We start from the raw sequence: 20,598 nt of genomic DNA, 5'->3' as shown, positions 1-20,598 counted from the left end.
ATATTGTACTTCCTGTTCGTCTGTCTCAGAGTGATTTTCTCTAGTACTCACACCATTGTGATTTTCGGTGATCAGGATATCAGTAAGTGTTTAACTAATCTATTTCTAGTTGTAAAACAAACTAATAGGATTACTTTACCTAGTTTTAGCAATCTACATTTTCACGCACGTGATCGATTGTGCTGTCTTAGTGGAGTCATGCTTTAAAAGCTTCGTGATCAGACAATTAGTAAGTGTTTATACAATCTATTCCTAGCTGTAGAACAAACTCATAGAATTGGTTTGGCTGGTTTTGGCGATTTACAGTGTGTTGTTTCCGTAACATTCCTTAAATAAATTCTCCACATAACTCTACTGTATTTGCCCAAGTGTGCTGTATTTGCCTAATTAAGCGCATAACTGTACTATATTTGCCCAATTAGCCGCATGACCATTCTGTATGAGTCATACAGTACAGTTATGCAGCTGATTAGTACTGTATGGGCAATATGATATGTGGCATTGCTTTGTTCCTCCCACGCAAAGTACAATATTGCACAAAAAAAATTAAATCTAAACAGTGGTCTATGTAGTTTTGTAAAGCAAACAAGTTGTGCTGTACACTGGTGTCCAATTAACTGGTTATTAACCGGTGTTGTCTAGGTCAGCCAATAACCAGTGAAGAAACCTTTAAACCAGTGAAGAAACCTTTAGATCAGTTATTGCCCACCCACTTGGTAAACTATAAATTACCCCTGCTGACAAGTGTTAACATCATAACATAACCTCAAAGAATGTGTAAATATGTGATTGTAATAACTGTTATTACAAGACAGGATGTTGATGGTCATTTTGGTACCACCCTAAACCTTCCAGCAGCACATAATTTTCCACTCTGATCTTTTCTAATTAGCTATTATTAGTACCATTTACATTCATTCTTTGCCACACCAGATATCAAATCTTTAAGTTAATTGCAACTATTACAGGTACTTGTAGTTTTGTCGATTTTCTACAGTGAAGATTTTTTGTGCAGATTAAATTTCCAGGGGTACTGACCTATAGCTGAACATATACCGTATAGTTGGTTATTTTCGAAACAGAAAATTTTGCACAAGAAGCAAAATCTGAATTTCGAAGGATTTTAATCTCGAAGAGTGCATATTTCAAAGTCCGGATGGATTTCAAATAAATGGAAATTTGTGTCACAAAATATGAAGATGCATGAACGTTTGATCTGACTTACTGATGGAATTATTCTCATCCCTGTGCACTGGAGAGAAGACTGAGGGAGTCTTGAGTGGAGTAAATTTACAGGCTCAATCGCTCTTGATCATAGATAGCTATCTACCATACTGATTCTAGAGCAGATCATGATGGCATCAATTCCCATTCTGGATCACCTGTTTTCTGGTTATTGGCACAGTAATGATACAGTTTACCCATTATCATCAGTAATACTGAGCTAAAATTGAGGAATACACAAACGAATTGCCAAAAGTTGGATCCTTGTGGGAATTTATTTTTGAAGAACAACCGGACGTAGAAATTTGTTTTCGAAAAGAAAGACCTCTTCAAAATATCCGAAAATAAAAACCTTTTGAAAATTACCAGTTATACGGTAATATAGGTGCAACACCCAAGTGTACCTCTTCTTTCAAAAACCTGAATCTGCCCCCAATCTTTATCTTGAATATGACTATCCCATTTGTTTATGAAGTAACTTGCACAGTATATACAAAGAATAAATAAATTTTTATATGTCACAGAATAAGACATGTGTAGAGGACCCCTTTCCAAACTTAGTTGCATTGCAGTATTACTAGATGTAAAAATTTATTTTCCAGGGTAAATAAAGGTTCTGGACAACAATGTTGTTATAATGATGAGGGACAATTATTGGTTGGACCACCAGGAGGTGGTACTGTGGACCTTTATGCCCCAATTGGCATTGTAAGAACACTGAAGCATTTTTATCATGATGTTCGTCCTTTCTTCTACTGTTGCACAGGAGAGTTTTCTGATTGTAGAGAATATTATAAGCACCGCCCATCTGATGATGGTAGCAGATACATTTTACGACCACCAGGTACATGTATATTTACATACTTTCAAGATACAATGACGAATCAAAATATTTTATTGCATTAATGTAGTGCATGCAAATCATGTATGCCTAGAAATTTTGATAATAAGATGATTTTAATTGGCATTATAACTACAATCCCCCAGCTAGTCTTCTTCTGTTATAAACCAGTTGCCATTGTCTACTGATGGTGGTTGTTTTAGTGGATGTGCAAGGTTTCACAGATATACTCATGAGTCCAATGTCAAATCACTTTAAAATTATCCTCTGCTTAATTATTACTAAGATGGCTTTGACATTGGAAAGCTTGGGGGTTCTAACATTCTATGGCAGCAAAAAGAATTCTACAGGCAAGAAAACACTGTCCACATTTTTTAACACTTCTCCGTGCATGTCTTTTGTTCAATTCATGCACACTTTCCCAATTATTTTTCACCCTTTTGTATATTGCCACTCCTTTCATTACTGGTATAAATTTACTGGGTACTCTCCATGTTACCTACTGTGTCCAGGTTATTTCTCTATACTATCTTACACACTCCTGTGTACAGTTGCTACAGTACATTAACTTTGTTTAAGTGATTAAACAGTACTATTTGCATAACCAAATACGCAAAGCTGGCAATACCTTCCAAAATAATTAAGAAATACACTGTTTTTGATGTAATAGACTTGTAGAAAATTTATTATACACCTGTACAATAACATTGTTCTTATATGTACTGTTCAGTATGTACTGTGAGATGGATTGATGTATTACAATACACCATTACTACAGTATAATACACTTATTGTAACATTTGGTTACAAATCAAACTTGAAATTTATGATGGTGGAATATTATCTTTAATTCTTAAGGTTGAGTGATAATGCATTACCTTTTAGGATTTATATTTGGAGACCCTCATATGATAACATTGGATGGTTTCAAGTACACCTTCAATGGTAAAGGAGAATTTACACTGGTGGAACATGAAGATGAATTGTTCACATTACAAGCTAGGATGGAAGAGGCGCTAAACTCAGATGGAAATGTTGTGCAAGCAACTGTGTTCACAGCAATAGCTGCTAAACAAAATGATTCTGATACTGTGCAGTTTGAACTAAGCCGACGTGGGTTGGATGCTCTTGTTAATGGAGAAAGAGTCATTTTTGATGACCTGCAAAAGCAGGAATTTACCAATGTAACAGTCACTAATTTAGGCAACCAAACTCTATCCGCATTGTTTTCAAGTGGTGCATATGTACAAGCCAAAGAGGAAAATGAGATAATCTCAGTTCTACTTGTTAGTCTGTCAGATAGTTATAGAGGCAACACATCTGGTTTATTGGGTGTATTCAATGGTGATATGACTGATGATCTGATGATGAGAAATTCCTCTGAATACCTACCACTTAATTCAACAAATGAACAGATTCATCAATTTGGATTAGACTGTAAGTGATAATATTAGTCTATACTAAATTTGTAAACTTGGTGCAGCCTTCATAAAACCCAGAGTTGGGAAATCAAAGGTGACGCCACAGTTAATTTATATTAAAATTCATGACATGCACTGATTATCTACATTTTTCTTAGATAAGATCAAGATACTTTAATCTAATCCAAAACAGCCAAGCTGTAAAAAAAGTGTGTGGTCCTCAAAAAGGCTATGGTGAAAAAAGATGTGAAATCCAAGGTGGCGGCCAAGAAATGGCTGTGATGATAGGTTAATGGTAAAAATTGTAATAACGACAATTCAGGTGAATTTTTGTGCCGCTTGGTCTTGGCACAAAATTCACCTAAATTGCCGTTATTAAAATTTTTACAATTAACATACCATCACAGCCATTTCTTGGCCGCCACCTTGGATTTCATATCTTTCTTCACCATAGCCTTTTTGAGGGACGCACTGTTTTTTCACAGCTTGGCTGTTTTGGATTAGATTTCATTTCTTTTTGTATTTGTATACCCCAAAGCCGGCCTATGGCCGGCTTTGGGACTTTTTTAACCTGTCTTTTTTTCTTTACTACAGGAAGAAGAAAAGATGAAGCAAACGTACTTTCTGATTTTATCTGTAAATGTACAAATTATATTTAAAATAATACATTTATTTATTACAGAACTCTCCATGGTGGTTACTTTGTAACTGAACACTCTACAAGGTGACTTCTTCTAGCTGCTCTCTCTACAGGGTGAATTGTTTGTAGTTGAACGATTTACAAGGTAACTTCTTCTAGCTGATCTCTCTACAGGGTGATTTGTTTGTAGCTGAACTATCTACGAGGTAACTTCTTCTAGCTGATCTCTATACAGGGTGATTTTTTTGTAGCTGAATTCTGTACAGGTGATTTGTTTGCAGCTGAGCTCTTTACAGAATGGTTTCTTTGTAGCTGAACTCTCTACAAGGTAACTTCTTCTAACTGATCTTTCTACAGAGCAATTTGTTTGTGGTTGAATTTTCTACAGGGGGATTTCTTTGCAGCTGAAATCTCTACGTGGTAGTTTCATTGTAGCTGAACTCTCTACAAGGTAATTTCTTCTAGCTGATCTCTCTACAGGGTGATTTGTTTGTAGCTGAACTCTCTACAGGTGATTTGTTTGCAGCTGAACTTTCTACATGATGTTTTCTTTGTAGCTAAACTCTCTACAAGGCAACTGATGTCTCTACAACGTCACTAGTTTATAGCTGAACTCTCTACATGGTGGTTTCTTTGTAACTGAACTCTCTACAAGGTGACTTCTTCTAGCTGATCTTTCTAGAGGGTGATTTGTTTGTAGCTGAACTCGGAAACTTCTTCTAGCTGATCTCTCTACAGGGAGATTTGTTTGTAGCCGAACTCTCTACAGGTGATTTCTTTACAGCTGAACTCTCTACATGGTGGTTTCTTCATATCTGAACTCTCTACAAGGTAATTTCTTCTAGCTGATCTCTCTACAGGGAGTTTTGTTTGTAGCTGAACTCTCTACAGGTGATTTGTTTGCAGCTGAACTCTCTACATGATGTTTTCTTTGAAGCTGAACTCTCCACAAGGTAACTTCTTCTAGCTGATCTCTCTACAGGGAGATTTGTTTGTAGCTGAACTCTCTACAGGTGATTTGTTTGCAGCTGAACTCTCTTCATGATGGTTTCTTTGTAGCTGAACTCTCTACAAGGTGACTTCTTCTAGCTGATCTTTCTACAGGAGATTTGTTTGTACTGAACTCTCTACAAGTGATTTGTTTGCAGCTTAATTCTGCAGGTTGATTTGTTTGTAGCTGAACTCTCCACAAGGTAACTTCTTCTAGCTGATCTTTCTACAGGGTGATTTGTTTGTAGCTGAACACTTTACAAGTTAGCTGATCTCTCTACAGGGAGATTTGTTTGTAGCTGAACTCTCTACAAGTGATTTGTTTGCAGCTGAACTCTCTACATTATGGTTTCTTTATAGCTGAACTCTGTACAAGGTAACTTCTTCTAGCTGATCTCTCTACAGGGTTAATTGTTTGTAGCTGATCTCCCTACAGGGTAGCTTGTTTGTAGCTGATCTCTATACAGGTTACTTGTTTGTAGCTGATCTCTTGAATTCTCTTCAGGGTGACTGCTCTATTAGGATGACTGCTCTATTAGAGTATCTCGATCTCGCACCTGCTGCACCAAGTTGGATTTCGTGTTATAACTCCGTGGCTTTAAGTCTGATTCTTCTACACCATTGAAGAGCCTTTCTACGATGATTACTCCATCTATACAGTGATTTTCAAAGTATTACCCCAAGCGGTTTATCTGGTAGGCGTGGCAAGTAGTAGGTTTTTATTAGCTAATCTCGATTGCGTAATTGTTACACACTGTTGGTTTTTTCGTTGTTTCTTCCTGGTTTTTAGCTCAATTTCTTTCAAACCACAAAAGGTTTGAGGTTCAATAGTTAACCTATTCACCCACCGATTTTCAGCTTCTTCCCATACGCGGTTTATCCTGTAGGCGTGACAACATATTGGTGTTAGTTTTCTTGCATAATCGCTCATAACTCTTTTCCTGTTTATCGTATCTAATCCAAAACAGCCAAGCTGCAATTGGCACAAAATTCACCTGAATTGTCATTATTAAAATTTTTACCATTAACCTACCATCACAGCCATTTCTTGGCCGTCACCTTGGATTTCACATCTTTTTTCACCATAGCCTTTTTGAGGGCCGCACACTTTTTTACAGCTTAGCTGTTTTGGATTAGATTTCACTTCTTTTTGTATTTGTATACCCCAAAGCCAGCCTATGGCCAGCTTTGGGACATTTTAAACCTATCTTTTTTTCTTTACCACAGGAAGAAGAAAAGATGAAGCAGATGTACCTTAAATATTTCTGATTATATCAGTAAATGTACAAATTATATATATAATACATATATTTATTATAGAACTGTCCATGGTGGTTTCTTTGTAACTGAACACTCTTCAAGGTAACTTCTTCTAGCTGTTCTCTCTACAGGGTGATTTATTTGTATCTGGATTCTGTACAGGTGATTTTTTTGCTGCTGAACTCTTTACAGAATGGTTTCTTTGTAGCTGAACCCTCTACAAGGTAACTTCTTCTAACTGATCTCTCTACAGGGAGATTTGTTTGTAGCTGAACACTCTACAGGTGATTTGTTTGCAGCTGAACTGTCTAGATGATGGTTTCTTTGTAGCTGAACTCTCTACAAGATAACTTCTTCTAACTGATCTTTCTACAGGGCAATTTGTTTGTGGCAGAATTTTCTACAGGGTGATTTCTTTGCAGCTGAACTCTCTACATGGTGGTTTCTTCTAGCTGATCTCTCTACAGGGTGATTTGTTTATAGCTGAATTCTATACAGGTGATTTGTTTGCAGCTGAACTCTTTACAGAATGGTTTCTTTGTAGCTGAACTCTCTACAAGGTAACTTCTTCTAACTGAACTCTCTACAGGGAGATTTGTTTACAGCTGAACTCTCTTCATGATGGTTTCTTTGTAGCTGAACTCTCTACAAGGTAACTTCTTCTAGCTGAACTCCCTACATGGTGGTTTCTTTGTAGCTGAGCTCTCTACAAGGTGACTTCTTCTAGCTGATCTTTCTACAGGGTGATTTGTTTGTAGCTGATTTTTCTACAGGGTGATTTGTTTGCAGCTGAACTCTCTATATGATGGTTTCTTTGTAGCTGAACTCTCTACAAGGTGACTTCTTCTAGCTGATCTCTCTACAGGGTGATTTGTTTGTAGCTGAACTCTCTTCATGATGGTTTCTTTGTAGCTGAACTCTCTACAAGGTAACTTCTTCTAACTGAACTCTCTACTGGGAGATTTGTTTGCAGCTGAACTCTCTTCATGATGGTTTCTTTGTAGCTGAACTCTCTACAAGGTAACTTCTTCTAGCTGAACTCCCTACATGGTGGTTTCTTTGTAGCTGAACTCTCTACAAGGTAGCTTCTTCTAGCTGATCTCAATACAGGGTGATTTGTTTGTAGCTGAACTATCTACAAGATAATTTCTTCTAGCTGATCTCCCTACAGAGTGATTTGTTTGTAGCTGAATTCTGTACAGGTGATTTGTTTGCAGCTGAACTCTTTACAGAATGTTTTCTTTGTAGCTGAACTCTCTACAAGGTAACTTCTTCTAACTGAACTCTCTACAGGGAGATTTGTTTGCAGCTGAACTCTCTTCATGATGGTTTCTTTGTAGCTGAACTCTCTACAAGGTAACTTCTTCTAGCTGAACTCCCTACATGGTGGTTTCTTTGTAGCTGAACTCTCTACAAGGTGACTTCTTCTAGCTGATCTTTCTACAGGGTGATTTGTTTGTAGCTGAATTCTGTACAGGTGATTTGTTTGCAGCTGAGCTCTTTACAGAATGGTTTCTTTGTAGCTGAGCTCTCTACAAGGTAGTTTCTTCTAGCTGATTTCTCCAAGAGGTCACTAGTTTGTAGCTGAACTTTCTACATGGTGGTTTCTTTGTAACTGAACTCTCTACAAGGTAACTTCTTCTAGCTGATCTTTCTACAGGGTGATTTGTTTGTGGCTGAATTCTCTACAAGGAAACTTCTTCTAGCTGATCTCTCTACAGGGAGATTGGTTTGTAGCTGAACTCTCTACAGGTGATTTGTTTGCAGCTGAACTCTCCACATGATGGTTTCTTTGTAGCTGAACTCTCTACAAGGTAACTTCTTCTAGCTGATCTCTCTACAGGGTGATTTGTTTGTAGCTGAACTATCTACAGGATAATTTCTTCTAGCTGATCTCCCTACAGGGTGATTTGTTTGTAGCTGAATTCTGTACAGGTGATTTGTTTGCAGCTGAGCTCTTTACAGAATGGTTTCTTTGTAGCTGAACTCTCTACAAGGTAACTTCTTCTAACTGAACTCTCTACAGGGAGATTTGTTTGCAGCTGAACTCTCTTCATGATGGTTTCTTTGTAGCTGAACTCTCTACAAGGTAACTTCTTCTAGCTGAACTCCCTACATGGTGGTTTCTTTGTAGCTGAACTCTCTACAAGGTGACTTCTTCTAGCTGATCTTTCTACAGGGTGATTTGTTTGTAGCTGAATTCTGTACAGGTGATTTGTTTGCAGCTGAGCTCTTTACAGAATGGTTTCTTTGTAGCTGAGCTCTCTACAAGGTAGTTTCTTCTAGCTGATAGCTCCACAAGGTCACTAGTTTGTAGCTGAACTTTCTACATGGTGGTTTCTTTGTAACTGAACTCTCTACAAGGTAACTTCTTCTAGCTGATCTTTCTACAGGGTGATTTGTTTGTGGCTGAACTCTCTACAAGGAAATTTCTTCTAGCTGATCTCTCTACAGGGAGATTGGTTTGTAGTTGAACTCTCTACAGGTGATTTGTTTGCAGTTGAACTCTCCACATGATGGTTTCTTTGTAGCTGAACTCTCTACAAGGTAACTTCTTCTAGCTGATCTTTCTACAGGGTGATTTGTTTGTAGCTGAATTCTGTACAGGTGATTTGTTTGCAGCTGAGCTCTTTACAGAATGGTTTCTATGTAGCTGAACTCTTTACAAGGTAATTTCTTCTAGCTGATGTCTCTACAGGGTCACTAGTTTGTAAATGAATTCTCTACATGGTGGTTTCTTTGTAACTGAACTCTCTACGAGGTAACTTCTTCTAGCTGATCTTTCTATAGGGTGATTTGTTTGTAGTGGAATTCTGTAAAGGTGATTTTTTTGCAGCTGAGCTCTTTACAGAATGGTTTCTTTGTAGCTGAACTCTTTACAAGGTAACTTCTTCTAGCTGATGTCTCTACAGGGTCACTAGTTTGTAAACGAATTCTCTACATGGTGGTTTCTTTGTAACTGAACTCTCTACAAGGAAACTTCTCCTAGCTGATCTCTCTACAGGGAGATTTCTTTATAGCTGAACTCTCTACAGGTGATTCGTTTGCAGCTGAACTCTCTACATGATGGTTTCTTTGTAGCTGAACTCTCTACAAGTTAACTTCTTCTAGCTGATCTCTCTACAGGGTGATTTGTTTGTAGTTGAACTCTCTACAGGGTGACTTGTTTGTAGCTGATCTCGATACAGGTTACTTGTTTGTAGCTGATCTCTTGAATTCTCTTCAGGTTGACTGCTCTATTAGGATGACTGCTCTATTAGAGTATCTCGATCTCGCACCTGCTGCACCAAGTTGGATTTCGTGTTATAACTCCGTGGCTCTAAGTCTGATTCTTCTACACCATTAAAGAGCCTTTCTACGATAATTACTCCATCTATACAGCGATTTTCAAAGCATTACCCCAAGCGGTTTATCTGGTAGGCGTGGCAAGTAGTAGGTTTTTATTAGCTAATCTCGATTGCGTAATTGTTACACACTGTTGGTTTTTTCGTTGTTTCTTCCTGGTTTTTAGCTCGATTTCTTTCAAACCACAAAAGGTTTGAGGTTCAATAGTTAACCTATTCACCCACCGATTTTCAGCTTCTTCCCATACGCGGTTTATCCTGTAGGCGTGACAACATATTGGTGTTATTTTTCGTGAGCAATCGCTCATAACTCTTTGCCTGTTTATCGTATTCCAGCCAAAGTTAGTACAGAGATGCGCCTTTATACTCCCCTTCTGTGTGCCAAATTTCAAGGCGATCGGATATTGCGTTCGCGTTTCATATCAGTTTTTGTAAGTGTGTGAAAAGAGGAAGAAAAATAAGAAGAAAAAAAACGAAGAAACTAAGCCAATTTTTTAAGTCGCATATCTCGGGAACGCTAGAAGCGATTTCGCTCAAAAATGGAATGTGGAGTGCTGAAGGTGGAGGAAGTGTCCACAGCAAAAATCGTCTTGTTTCATCAAGGCAGCACAGAGCTACGGAGGTGCGATAATTGCGTTTTCTTTCTTCCTGTCAATATACTCACGGGTGTTACGCGCCGGCTTCTTGGGCCGCATGACACACTACCGTGTGTCTTGATACAGCCGTCGGGAGATGCTGATTGTTTAATATTACATTCTAATACCGTATAGCGGGTTATTTTCCCGAGGCGCAAATTTTCCCGAATTTCACGAATGAGCTCACGACTCGGGAAATTTATTCTGCATAATCAGCTAGCTAGCCAAGAATTGTGGAATTAAGATAATTTTGGCGCGATTGTCAGCTGGCGATTATGTCGAGATCACTTTTAGATTATTTCTCTAAGAAGCGGTGTGAAGCTCATTTGCCAGATTCCAGGGGGCCATTGAGCAGCAAAATGATTCCATCTACAATTGCAGCTGCTAATACTGAAGTCATGCGTGTCATAAACGCGAGTGGCCATGGTTCTAGCAAGTTCCAGTCTACTGGTGAAAAGAGGGGCGTTTACAATAAGTATTCTCCAGAATTCAAGGCAAAAGTAGCAAGATATGCTATTGAAAACGGCAATAGTCGAGCTGCTAGGAAATTCAGCACTACAGATAAAGTTATTGATGAGAGTTCTGTTCGAGGGTGGGTTACAACATACTGTGTAAAAATGGAGATATGACACATGGAGATACGACACAAAACCCAACCTGTGTAAAAATTACGCGATCGATTTTTATGAATAAAAAAACTATTAGTTTTCGTGTCTACCAGGCAAACCGCTTAGAGCAACGAGCTGAAAATCACTATGTAGCTGGAATAATCATCATAGAAAGTCCTTGCAGTAGTACAGAAGAATCGGTTTACAAACCACTGAGTTATGATCGAGGTTATGATTCGAAAGGTAACTACGCTAGGGTCCGCAACGCGAAAAATCGATATCCTCCAATCAACTATCTAACTATTGTCATGTATTAGACTAAGTGTAACTTGAATTACACCAGCATGGCAGCCAAGTTTGTCACTTTCTTCTGGTAGAAAACGATACAAATGTCTTAAAATCACGTGAGTTTTCGTTCCAGCATTTCGTAGGGTTCTTCGTATGCCACGATATTCACTCTCAACATTGTTCAAGTAGTCTATCATCAACTCAAAGTATTGGTGGTTTGATTTTATTGGTCAGTTTCCGGTGGCAGCACGATCTGTGCAGCTTTTTGGCGACAGACAAAATGTTTCTCGCTCTGGAGCACAGGACAAGCAGAGCAGCAACTGCGCCGTGGGTCAGCAATGACCAGTACTAGGTAAAGTACCTGCATGCGGAGTATGGTTATAATTGAAGCTTGTTAGCCATCTGGCTGAGCCATCTATATGCAAAAATTCGGCCAAAATGACGCTACTTTTGCAAACAAATACCAGAATGGTTGATACATCAGTGAGACAGTCTCCAACAACAAGGATACGAAGCTTATAATCACCTAGCAATATGGCTATCTCGCCCAGTAAACGCATAGTAATCCAATGCATGAAATAGGCACTCACGTGATCGACATTCAAATCGCTAAAATACCCATGAAATCACTTTCATTTCTGAATAGGAACCATTCAGTGTGCTCCTTTTGTAAATATTTGTGTTAATTGTTCACTCAGGCGTGGTCTGGGCCAGTGCGGGTGTGTTTTATGCTGTGATGGCATCATAGGGAGAGTCTCAGACTGCTGGGCTAATCGAGATGTTGAACCTAATGCACACAAACTGATTGTTACTTGATTCCAAGTGATTTTAATGTCATTGGAATAGATTATGATTGTATTTTCCGAGATTTGATTAGATCACGTGAGTGCCTATTTCATGCATTGGATTGCTCTATATGCGTTTACTGGGCGAGATAGCCGTATTGTTAGGTGTTTATAAGCTTCGTATCCTTGTTGTTGGAGACTGTCTCACTGATGTATCAACCATTCTGGTATTTGTTTGTAAAAATCGTGTCATTTTGGCCGAATTTCAGCATATAGATTGCTCAGCCAGATGTCTAACAAGCTTCAATTATAACCATACTCCGCATGCAGGTACTTTACCTAGTACTGGTCATTGCTGACCCACGGCGCAGTTGCTGCTCTGCTCTTCCTGTGCTCCAGAGCAAGAAACATTTTGTCTGTAGCCAAAAAGCTGCACAGATCGTGCTGCCACCGGAAACTGACCAATAAAATCAAACCACCAATACTTTGAGTTGATGATAGACTACTTGAACAATGTTGAGAGTGAATATTGTGGCATACGAAGAACCCTACGAACTGCTGGAACGAAAACTCACGTGATTTTAAGACATTTGTATCGTTTTCTACCAGAAGAAAGTGACAAACTTGGCTGCCACGATGGTGTTATTCAAGTTACACTTAGCCTGACACATGACAATAGTTAGATAGTTGATTGGAGGATATCGATTTTTCGCGTTGCGGACCCTAACTACGCGTAGCAAATGCGAGATCGAGATACTCTAATAGAACAGTCACCCTAATAAAGCATTCAGCTGCGTTTATAATTTACTCAATTACATTACATTGCAAGTTATTCTGTAGGGAATTCAGTTACAAACAAGTCACCCTGTAGTCAGATCAGCTAGAAGAAGACACCTAATAGAGAGATCAGCTACAAAGAAACCATCATGTAGAGAGTTCAGCTCAAACAATTCACCCTGTAGAGAATTCAGCTACAAACAAATTGCCCTGTAGAGAGATCAGCTAGAAGAAGCTACCTTCTAGAGAGTTCAGTTACAAAAAAAACCATCATGTAGAGAGTTCAGCTGCAATCAAATCACCCAGTAGAAATTTCCGCTATGAACAGATCACCCTGTAGAGACAGTTAGGAACAAGTCATCCTGTAGAGAGATCACCTATAAGAAGCCACCTTGTAGATAGTTCAGCTACAAAGAAACCACCATGTAAGAGCGTTCAGCTGCAAACAAATCAGCTGTAGAGAATTCAGCTAGAAACAAGTAACCCTGTAGAGAGATCAGCTAGAAACAAGTCACCCTGTAGAGAGTTCAGCTAGAAGAAGTTACATTGTAGAGAATTCAGCTACAAAGAAACTACCATGTAGAGGGTTCAGCTGCAAACAAATCGCCCATTAGAGAATTCAGCTACAAACAAATCTCCCTGTAGAAAAATCAGCTAGAAGAAGTTACCTTGTAGAGAGTTCAGTTACAAACATATCACCCTGTAGAGAGTTCAGCTACAAACAAGTCATCCGGTAGAGAGATCAGCTAGAAAGACCACCTTGTAGAGAGTTCATCTACAAAGATTTCACCCTGCTTCATCTTTTCTTCTTTCTGTGATAAAGAAAAAAATGATAGGTTAAAAAGCCATAATGGCTGGCTTTGGATATACAAATACAAAAAGAAGTGTAATGTAATTCAAAACAGCCAAGCTGTAGGTCTTGGCACAAAATTCACCTGAATTGTCGTTATTAAATTTTTTACCATTAACCTACCATCACAGCCATTTCTTGGCCGCCACCTTGGATTTCACATCTTTTTTCACCATAGCCTTTCTGAGGGCCGCACTCTTTTTTTTACAGTTTGGCTGTTTTGGATTATTAATACAATATCAATACTGTGTCCTGTACAAAACGCCCAATAAGAGGCGGTGGTATATATTTGATATACTGCAGAAAACTAGCCAATGAATGCTGTATAGCATTTGTTCTAATCTTGTTCGGTAATATCCGAATGTGATTGGCTATATATTTTCATCTCTATGGTTATGATATATCGCACTCCAGTAGTAAAACATGTATACAATGAATACAAAAGACCTTACAGACTTCTTGTCTTTGAACGTTGCAACGTTTGTGTGTTCAGATGAGGAAGACGAACTAGACCAGTTATTTAGCAGCTTAGCTGAGACAGAATTGGACACATCTTTAATAAGGAAGCAATACATCACCAGCAATAACACTTTAGAGAGAGCAACTACTGCCAACGAGACTTCCGACTCTATAGAACCCAAAACAACTCTGCAGTTCTAATAATGATGTCGCTAGTCAAGTCGAGTTCCCTAGTCATGACGCTCAAGACCACGCCCAAGCTATGAGTTCATTTGCCACAGCTAGTAAGTCAGACTTACAAACATTTGCTGACAAAACAAGAAATTATAACACCACTAAAACTACATTAACTTGGATAAAAAGATTCGATACATGGAGAAAAGCTAGAGACATACAGGAGCGACTTGAGAATATTCCAGTGGATCACCTTGATGAAATTTTACAATTCTTTTTTGCTGAGGTCAGGAAGAACGATGGGAGTGAATATGAGCCAGATAGTCTTCATACAACCTTATCTTCACTGGATCGATGGCTGAGAGAGAAAGGCCAAAAATACAGCATTATTAAAGACAAGGCCTTTGAAGGATGCAGGGGAATGGAAAGGCTATATCGATGAGAGAGAAGGGTATGGGAAAACATAAAAACAGATACACTGACTTTGGAAGAAGAGCAATTATGTGAAAAGGGTGTATTGGGGTGCACAAATCCCACCAGTCTGAACTACTCGATATTCTATACAATTAGCCAGCAATTCGGTACTAGTGGTTGTCAAGAACACCATCAAATAAGGGTAGAAGGTCTAAAATTTGTAAAAAAAAATGTGTCAGGTAAAACTGTTTATGTTGAATGGGTGGAAGGAATTACTAAGACCAGGAAAGGTGGACTTTTTAAGGAAAGCTGACGACTACCTCAGTGGTTGTATTACCAGAGTCATGATCAATGCCCAGTTAAGTTGCTGGAACTATTGATATCAAAGCGGCCTGAGAATTAAAGAACAGTGGCCCTTTATACCTTAAACCTTTAACACACCAATTAATGAAGTTTGGTACACAACTCAACCCGTTGGTATGCATACCATTGACACATACATGAAATACATTGCTATGCAAGGTGGCGTAGAATTTACTAACAAAATATTTACAAACCACAGTGTTCGAAAAACAGCAGTCCATAAACTTCAGAAAGCAGAGGTCTCAAATGACAAAATTGCAGCTATTACAGGACACCGCAGTGAACAGAGTCTTTGAGTATACTCAAATGCTGATTCTGATGATCATCAAGGAATAAGTGGAATTCTCAGCAGCACTAGAAGTCATTATCCCTTTCAAAATGTGGCTAACATTCAACAGTCTTACAATAACATACTTCAAGCGAACAGTCATATTGGCTCAGGCCCTTTCTCATCATCAATTAATGATAAATATCACTTTTCAAACTGTACTGTATACTTTGGATTTCCCAGTACACCAGCAATGGAGACACCAGGACAATCACCTAGTCAGCCCTATAAAAAATGCAGAGTGATAATAGACTCAGACTAAACAATCTTATAGCATATATATTACTGACAGTATTTCTTGTAGAATTGGGATACATACACTGTATATACTCAAAGCTGGACATTGATAGACTCAGTATATTGAAGATATTGATATTCTAGTAATTAAGCGAGATGTTGTATTAACATACATGTATTATACTGCAGATATTGTGGTATTCGAAATATATACCAAAAGATATACATATTTAGGAAAGGGTGCCATAGTGCGAAGCTTCGCCTCACACTATAACATCTTTTCTAAGTTTGTATATCTTTTGGCATATATGTCGAATACCACAATATCTGTAGTATAACATATACATATATATATAATTTATAGTTATAACACGCTTACGAGGGATATGACTAAAATATATGCACGATTCACGAGAGCGCACAGCGCTCGAGTGAGAGTGCGTATATTTAGTCATATCCCGAGTGATCGTGTTATAACTGTTATATTCTACACCCCAGTAGATGAAAACGATTATAGATAGTAAGTTATAGTGAAACAGCACCTCCTGGGTGGAAATCAATAGAAATGCTTGATGGATCAGACGTTTTACACTTTTAGTGGTGCCACGCCCACATAGTCACGATTATAGTGAGTTATCCACGAAGGAGACAAGAGTTCATCGACCAGTTCCTGCGTGAATAATCGTTGTTTGATTTAAGCGCTCGTTATTAGAGACTTGTTTACCGTTTAGATAAGGATTTCGCGGAATGTATGAAGTTACACCATATATGGTAAGCGTAGCCACAAAGCGTGGTATATCAGTTATATACCACAGCGCGGCGCTTTTGATCTCAACCATGGTATATATATACCGCGCTGTGGTAAACTGATATACCATGGCAAACTGTGGTATATAACTGATATACCACGCTTTGTGGCTACGCTTACCATATATGTGACTGGGTTTTAGAAAAATGATCCAAATTGCACATTAGAAGTTTCGAGATAAACGGTTTTAAAGAATTCAAGCCAGCATAACTCTCCAAGGGGATAGCAAGCACGCGTATGAAACTTACTCTAAAGATGCATCAATCTGTTTCCTTTCAGACCACTTCCAGAACTTGTAGCTGCTTGTAGAGTTTCCCACCCAAATAAGATAGAAAATCTGAGCAGTTGGAAGAGTGAAGTTGTATCACGAGTGCTCACAAAGGGGTGGAGGTTGGGGGGTGGAGGGGAGGGCAAGTGATAGACCTCAAAATGGAGGCAGACCACAATTGGAGTCCAGAGACGAGATTACAGGGCTGTGCTGGCTGTTATATCAACCACTAAGGTTGATATTTTGCTACATATCAACCTTAGTGGTTGATATGTAGCAAAATCCACAGAAAAAACGTCTGGCCTACATTATAAGGCTGTTCACCTGTAAATCACTGGTTCTTGCCAAGCCAGGTCCTTCACAAGGCCTGAAACTGCCATTCGAACTCTACACACCCCCCAGAACTGACGTTTGTTGAGACCAGCCTCGAGTAGTTTGAGTGGTACTGAGTATCAAAACTACTAGTACGATAGTGTAGCTATCCACTGGTGGTGTTAGTTTGATTTTGCCTGATGTGCGATTTGGATCAGTTTTGTAAAATCTGGTCACATAATTATGGTGTAACTTCACACATTTCGCGAAATCCTTATCTAAACAGTAAACAAGTCTCTAATAATGAGCGCTAAATCAACCAACAATTATTCACCTCAGGTACTGGAACAAGTTTCGATGAACTCTTGTCTCCTTCGTGGATAACTCACTAATCGCGACTATGTGGGCGTGGCACCACTAAAAGTGTAAAACGTTTGATCCATCAAGCATTTCTATTGATTTCCATCTCCAGGAGATGCTGTTTCACTATTGCTTACTATCTATAATCGTTATCATCTACTGGGGTGTAGAATATAACAGTTATAACATGACCACTCGGGATATGACTAAATATATGCACTCTCACTCGAGCGCTGCGTGCTCTCGTGAATCGTGCGTATATTTTAATCATATCCCTTGTAAGCGTATTATAACTATAAAATATATAATACATACATTTATATATATATATATATATATATATAATACATACATTAATTATAATATTATTTCCTACAGTTAACCTGTTTACAGCTGGTCTCTCTACTGGGTGACTGGAAATGTAGCTGAACTCTCTACAGGGTTATTTGTTTATAGATGAACTCCCTACAGGATTCTCTCTACGGGATGACTTGTTTCTAGCTGAACTCTCTGTAGGGTTATCTGTTTGTAGTTGAATCCTCTACAGGGTAATTTGTTTGTAACTGAACTCTCTACAGGGTGATTTTATTTGTAGCTGAACTCTCTATGAGGTGATTTGTTTCTTACTGATCTCTCTGCAGGGTTACTTTGTCTGGCTTATCTCTCTAAAGGGTGATTTGTTGTTGTAGCTCGCTACAGGGTGATCCTTCTAGTTGATTTCTCTACAGGATGACTTGTTTGTAGCTGAACTATCTGCAAGGTGATTTGTTTGTAGCTGAACTCTCTACAAGGTGATCCTTCCAGCCAAAGGCGTAGGAACGATTTTCAGAGTGGGGGGGCAAAGATAACCATAACCAGTCAGCCATAAACTGATTAATACCCATGCAGACACACAGGATCTGGCTCCTCTGTACCCAATTCATACGTGCGTTTATATAAAGGTGCTGTGGGGTACGTTATCGCTAGCTAATAGTCCTACACCTATACTGCATAGTTACAGTACAGCTCACGGGTAATGTCGCATGACGCGTGTGACGTGCGCTCGAGTGACCCATGTGGATGCAGCAAGGCTACAGTAATGCTCCATGATAGCTAACTTTACTCGAGAGCGTCACGCAAGACCAGATAACAGGTCTCACCTATGGTCTTGGGAGGCAGAGCTGGCTCAGTTCCGCCAGCTGTGAAGTCTCCTATTGCAATTCCTGTGTTGTAGCTACCGAATACTTGGTAGCCTAGCTACTGACTTGACCTCGACTCTGTCATCACGGACTACAGTCAGTACTGTAGCTAGCAGTAGCTACTGTAAACCTAGATGGATTGGTCGCCAAGTAATGCCACAGAACCCTAGTTAGTGCATTTTTCTAATTCGTATTTTCTTTATCTAGATGGTTAAAGGAATGGTCAACCGAAGTTTCAACTCTAGAAGCCAAGAAATTTCGAAGTTACTGCACTATGAAGTGCTAACAGCAAAAAACGATTTTACAGTGACAATAAACTACAGTCGTTTAATAAAACGATCATAAGATATGGATGCAGTCATCTACCAAGATGAAACTTGCACCATCGAATTCTCCATGAAGAAGCAAATCCATTGCTGGGTAAGTTTTGTCTTCCAGGCCTTTCCTACGTCCACAGGGTACCAGCGAAGGCGAACAATTTTTTAAAATTTTTTTATTATTTATTGTTACTGGGCAGACGGCAATTACTGATGTGCCCAGGGGGCGATCAACACCCCAAAGAAATCACACATACACATAAGATATACAGCAAACAATTAGATAGACAATAAGTAATTAGTAAATGTATCTATGTTTTCTGATTCTATGACAGATACTGGCAAGCTGTTCCAATCTTTGATTGCTCTTGGAAAAAAAGCATGTTGATACTAACTGGACCTTGTACTGGGTTGGATAAAGTGGTGAGTGTGGTGGTGTCTGGTGGATCGTTGAGTTGGCAAAAAATATGGTGGAATGGATAATCCTGATAAGTTGTTGATTCCTTTATAAAATGTCTGTAGTCGACCAATTCTTCGTCTAGATTCAAGTGACGGCCAATCCAAAATCTCTAGCATATCGGTTACACTGCTAAGTCTATTATAGTCAGACAGTGCCAACCGAGCAGCTCTACGTTAGACCTTTTCTAGGGATAAGATGTCATTTTGTTGATATGGGTCCCATACTGATGCCGCATACTCTAAAATAGGACAGACTATAGTAAGGTAGGCAGTGGCTTTAACTGAGGGAGAACAGTTACTCAAGTTGCATCTTAAAAAGTTGAATAATTGTGATGCTTTTGCAGCAGTTCTAGTAATATGATTAGACCATGATAGGGATTCGTGTAACAGGACACCCAAATACAAATGCTCATCTCTTACTTCTAGAATATGATTATGTAGTTGGTAGTCATATTGAAATGGATCAAGTGATCGAGAGCATCGAATTAGTACACACTTAGATACGTTGAACTTAATTTGCCAAAGTGTTGCCCACTGAGATAATAGATCAAGATCACGCTGAAGGATAATAGAATCATTTTCACACTTGATAACTCTGTATAAGATGCAGTCATCAGCAAACAGACGAATTGAAGATGACACTCTATTTGCAATATCGTTAATGTATAATAAAAACAATAAGGGACCCAAGATAGTCCCTTGAGGCACACCTGATAGTACAGAAACCGGTGAGGAACTAGTACCATCTACAACAACAGATTGTGTGCGTTGGATAAGCCAGGATTTGATCCAAGTCATAATAAGATTATCAATTTTACAATTTTTGAGCTTATTAAGGAGACGTATGTGAGGGACAGTGTCAAAAGCTTTACTAAAATCCAATAGTATCACATCTGACCTAAATCCATGTTGATTATCAATTAAAATGTTATTATGTTGAACATGATCCATTATAGAGTGAAATATTATATGTTCCATTATCTTACAACAAGATGATGTTAAGGAAATGGGACGATAATTAGATGGCGTATTACGGTTACCTTTCTTAAAAACAGGACAGACATTTGCAGTAAGCCAGTCAGAAGGGAGAACCCCTGAGTTTAGTGACTGTTTAAAAATAATTTCTAATATGGGAGCTATTTCTGCAGCACAGTTCTTTAACACAAAGGGGGCAATCTTATCGGGACCTTGAGCCTTGTTTGGGTCGAGGTTATGTAACAAAGTTTGTATACCACTGGTTGAAAAAGAAATTGCTGGC

The 20,598-nt window shown here is 38.7% G+C and overlaps 1 protein-coding gene across 1 annotated transcript in view; it reads left to right on the top strand.

Moving 5' to 3' along the window:
- Window positions 1-20,598, top strand: part of LOC136248010 (sushi domain-containing protein 2-like) — a 130,100-nt gene that overhangs the window by 69,105 nt on the left and 40,397 nt on the right. Inside the window, exons 6-7 of the mRNA XM_066039826.1 lie at window positions 1,827-2,068; window positions 2,951-3,502. Of these exons, the coding sequence (XP_065895898.1) occupies window positions 1,827-2,068; window positions 2,951-3,502 (794 nt within the window). The remainder of the gene's footprint in view (window positions 1-1,826; window positions 2,069-2,950; window positions 3,503-20,598) is intronic.

The sequence above is a fragment of the Dysidea avara genome, chromosome 2 (assembly GCF_963678975.1).
Source record: "Dysidea avara chromosome 2, odDysAvar1.4, whole genome shotgun sequence".
NCBI lineage: Eukaryota > Metazoa > Porifera > Demospongiae > Dictyoceratida > Dysideidae > Dysidea > Dysidea avara.
This window is presented reverse-complemented; position numbering and strand designations above follow the sequence as displayed.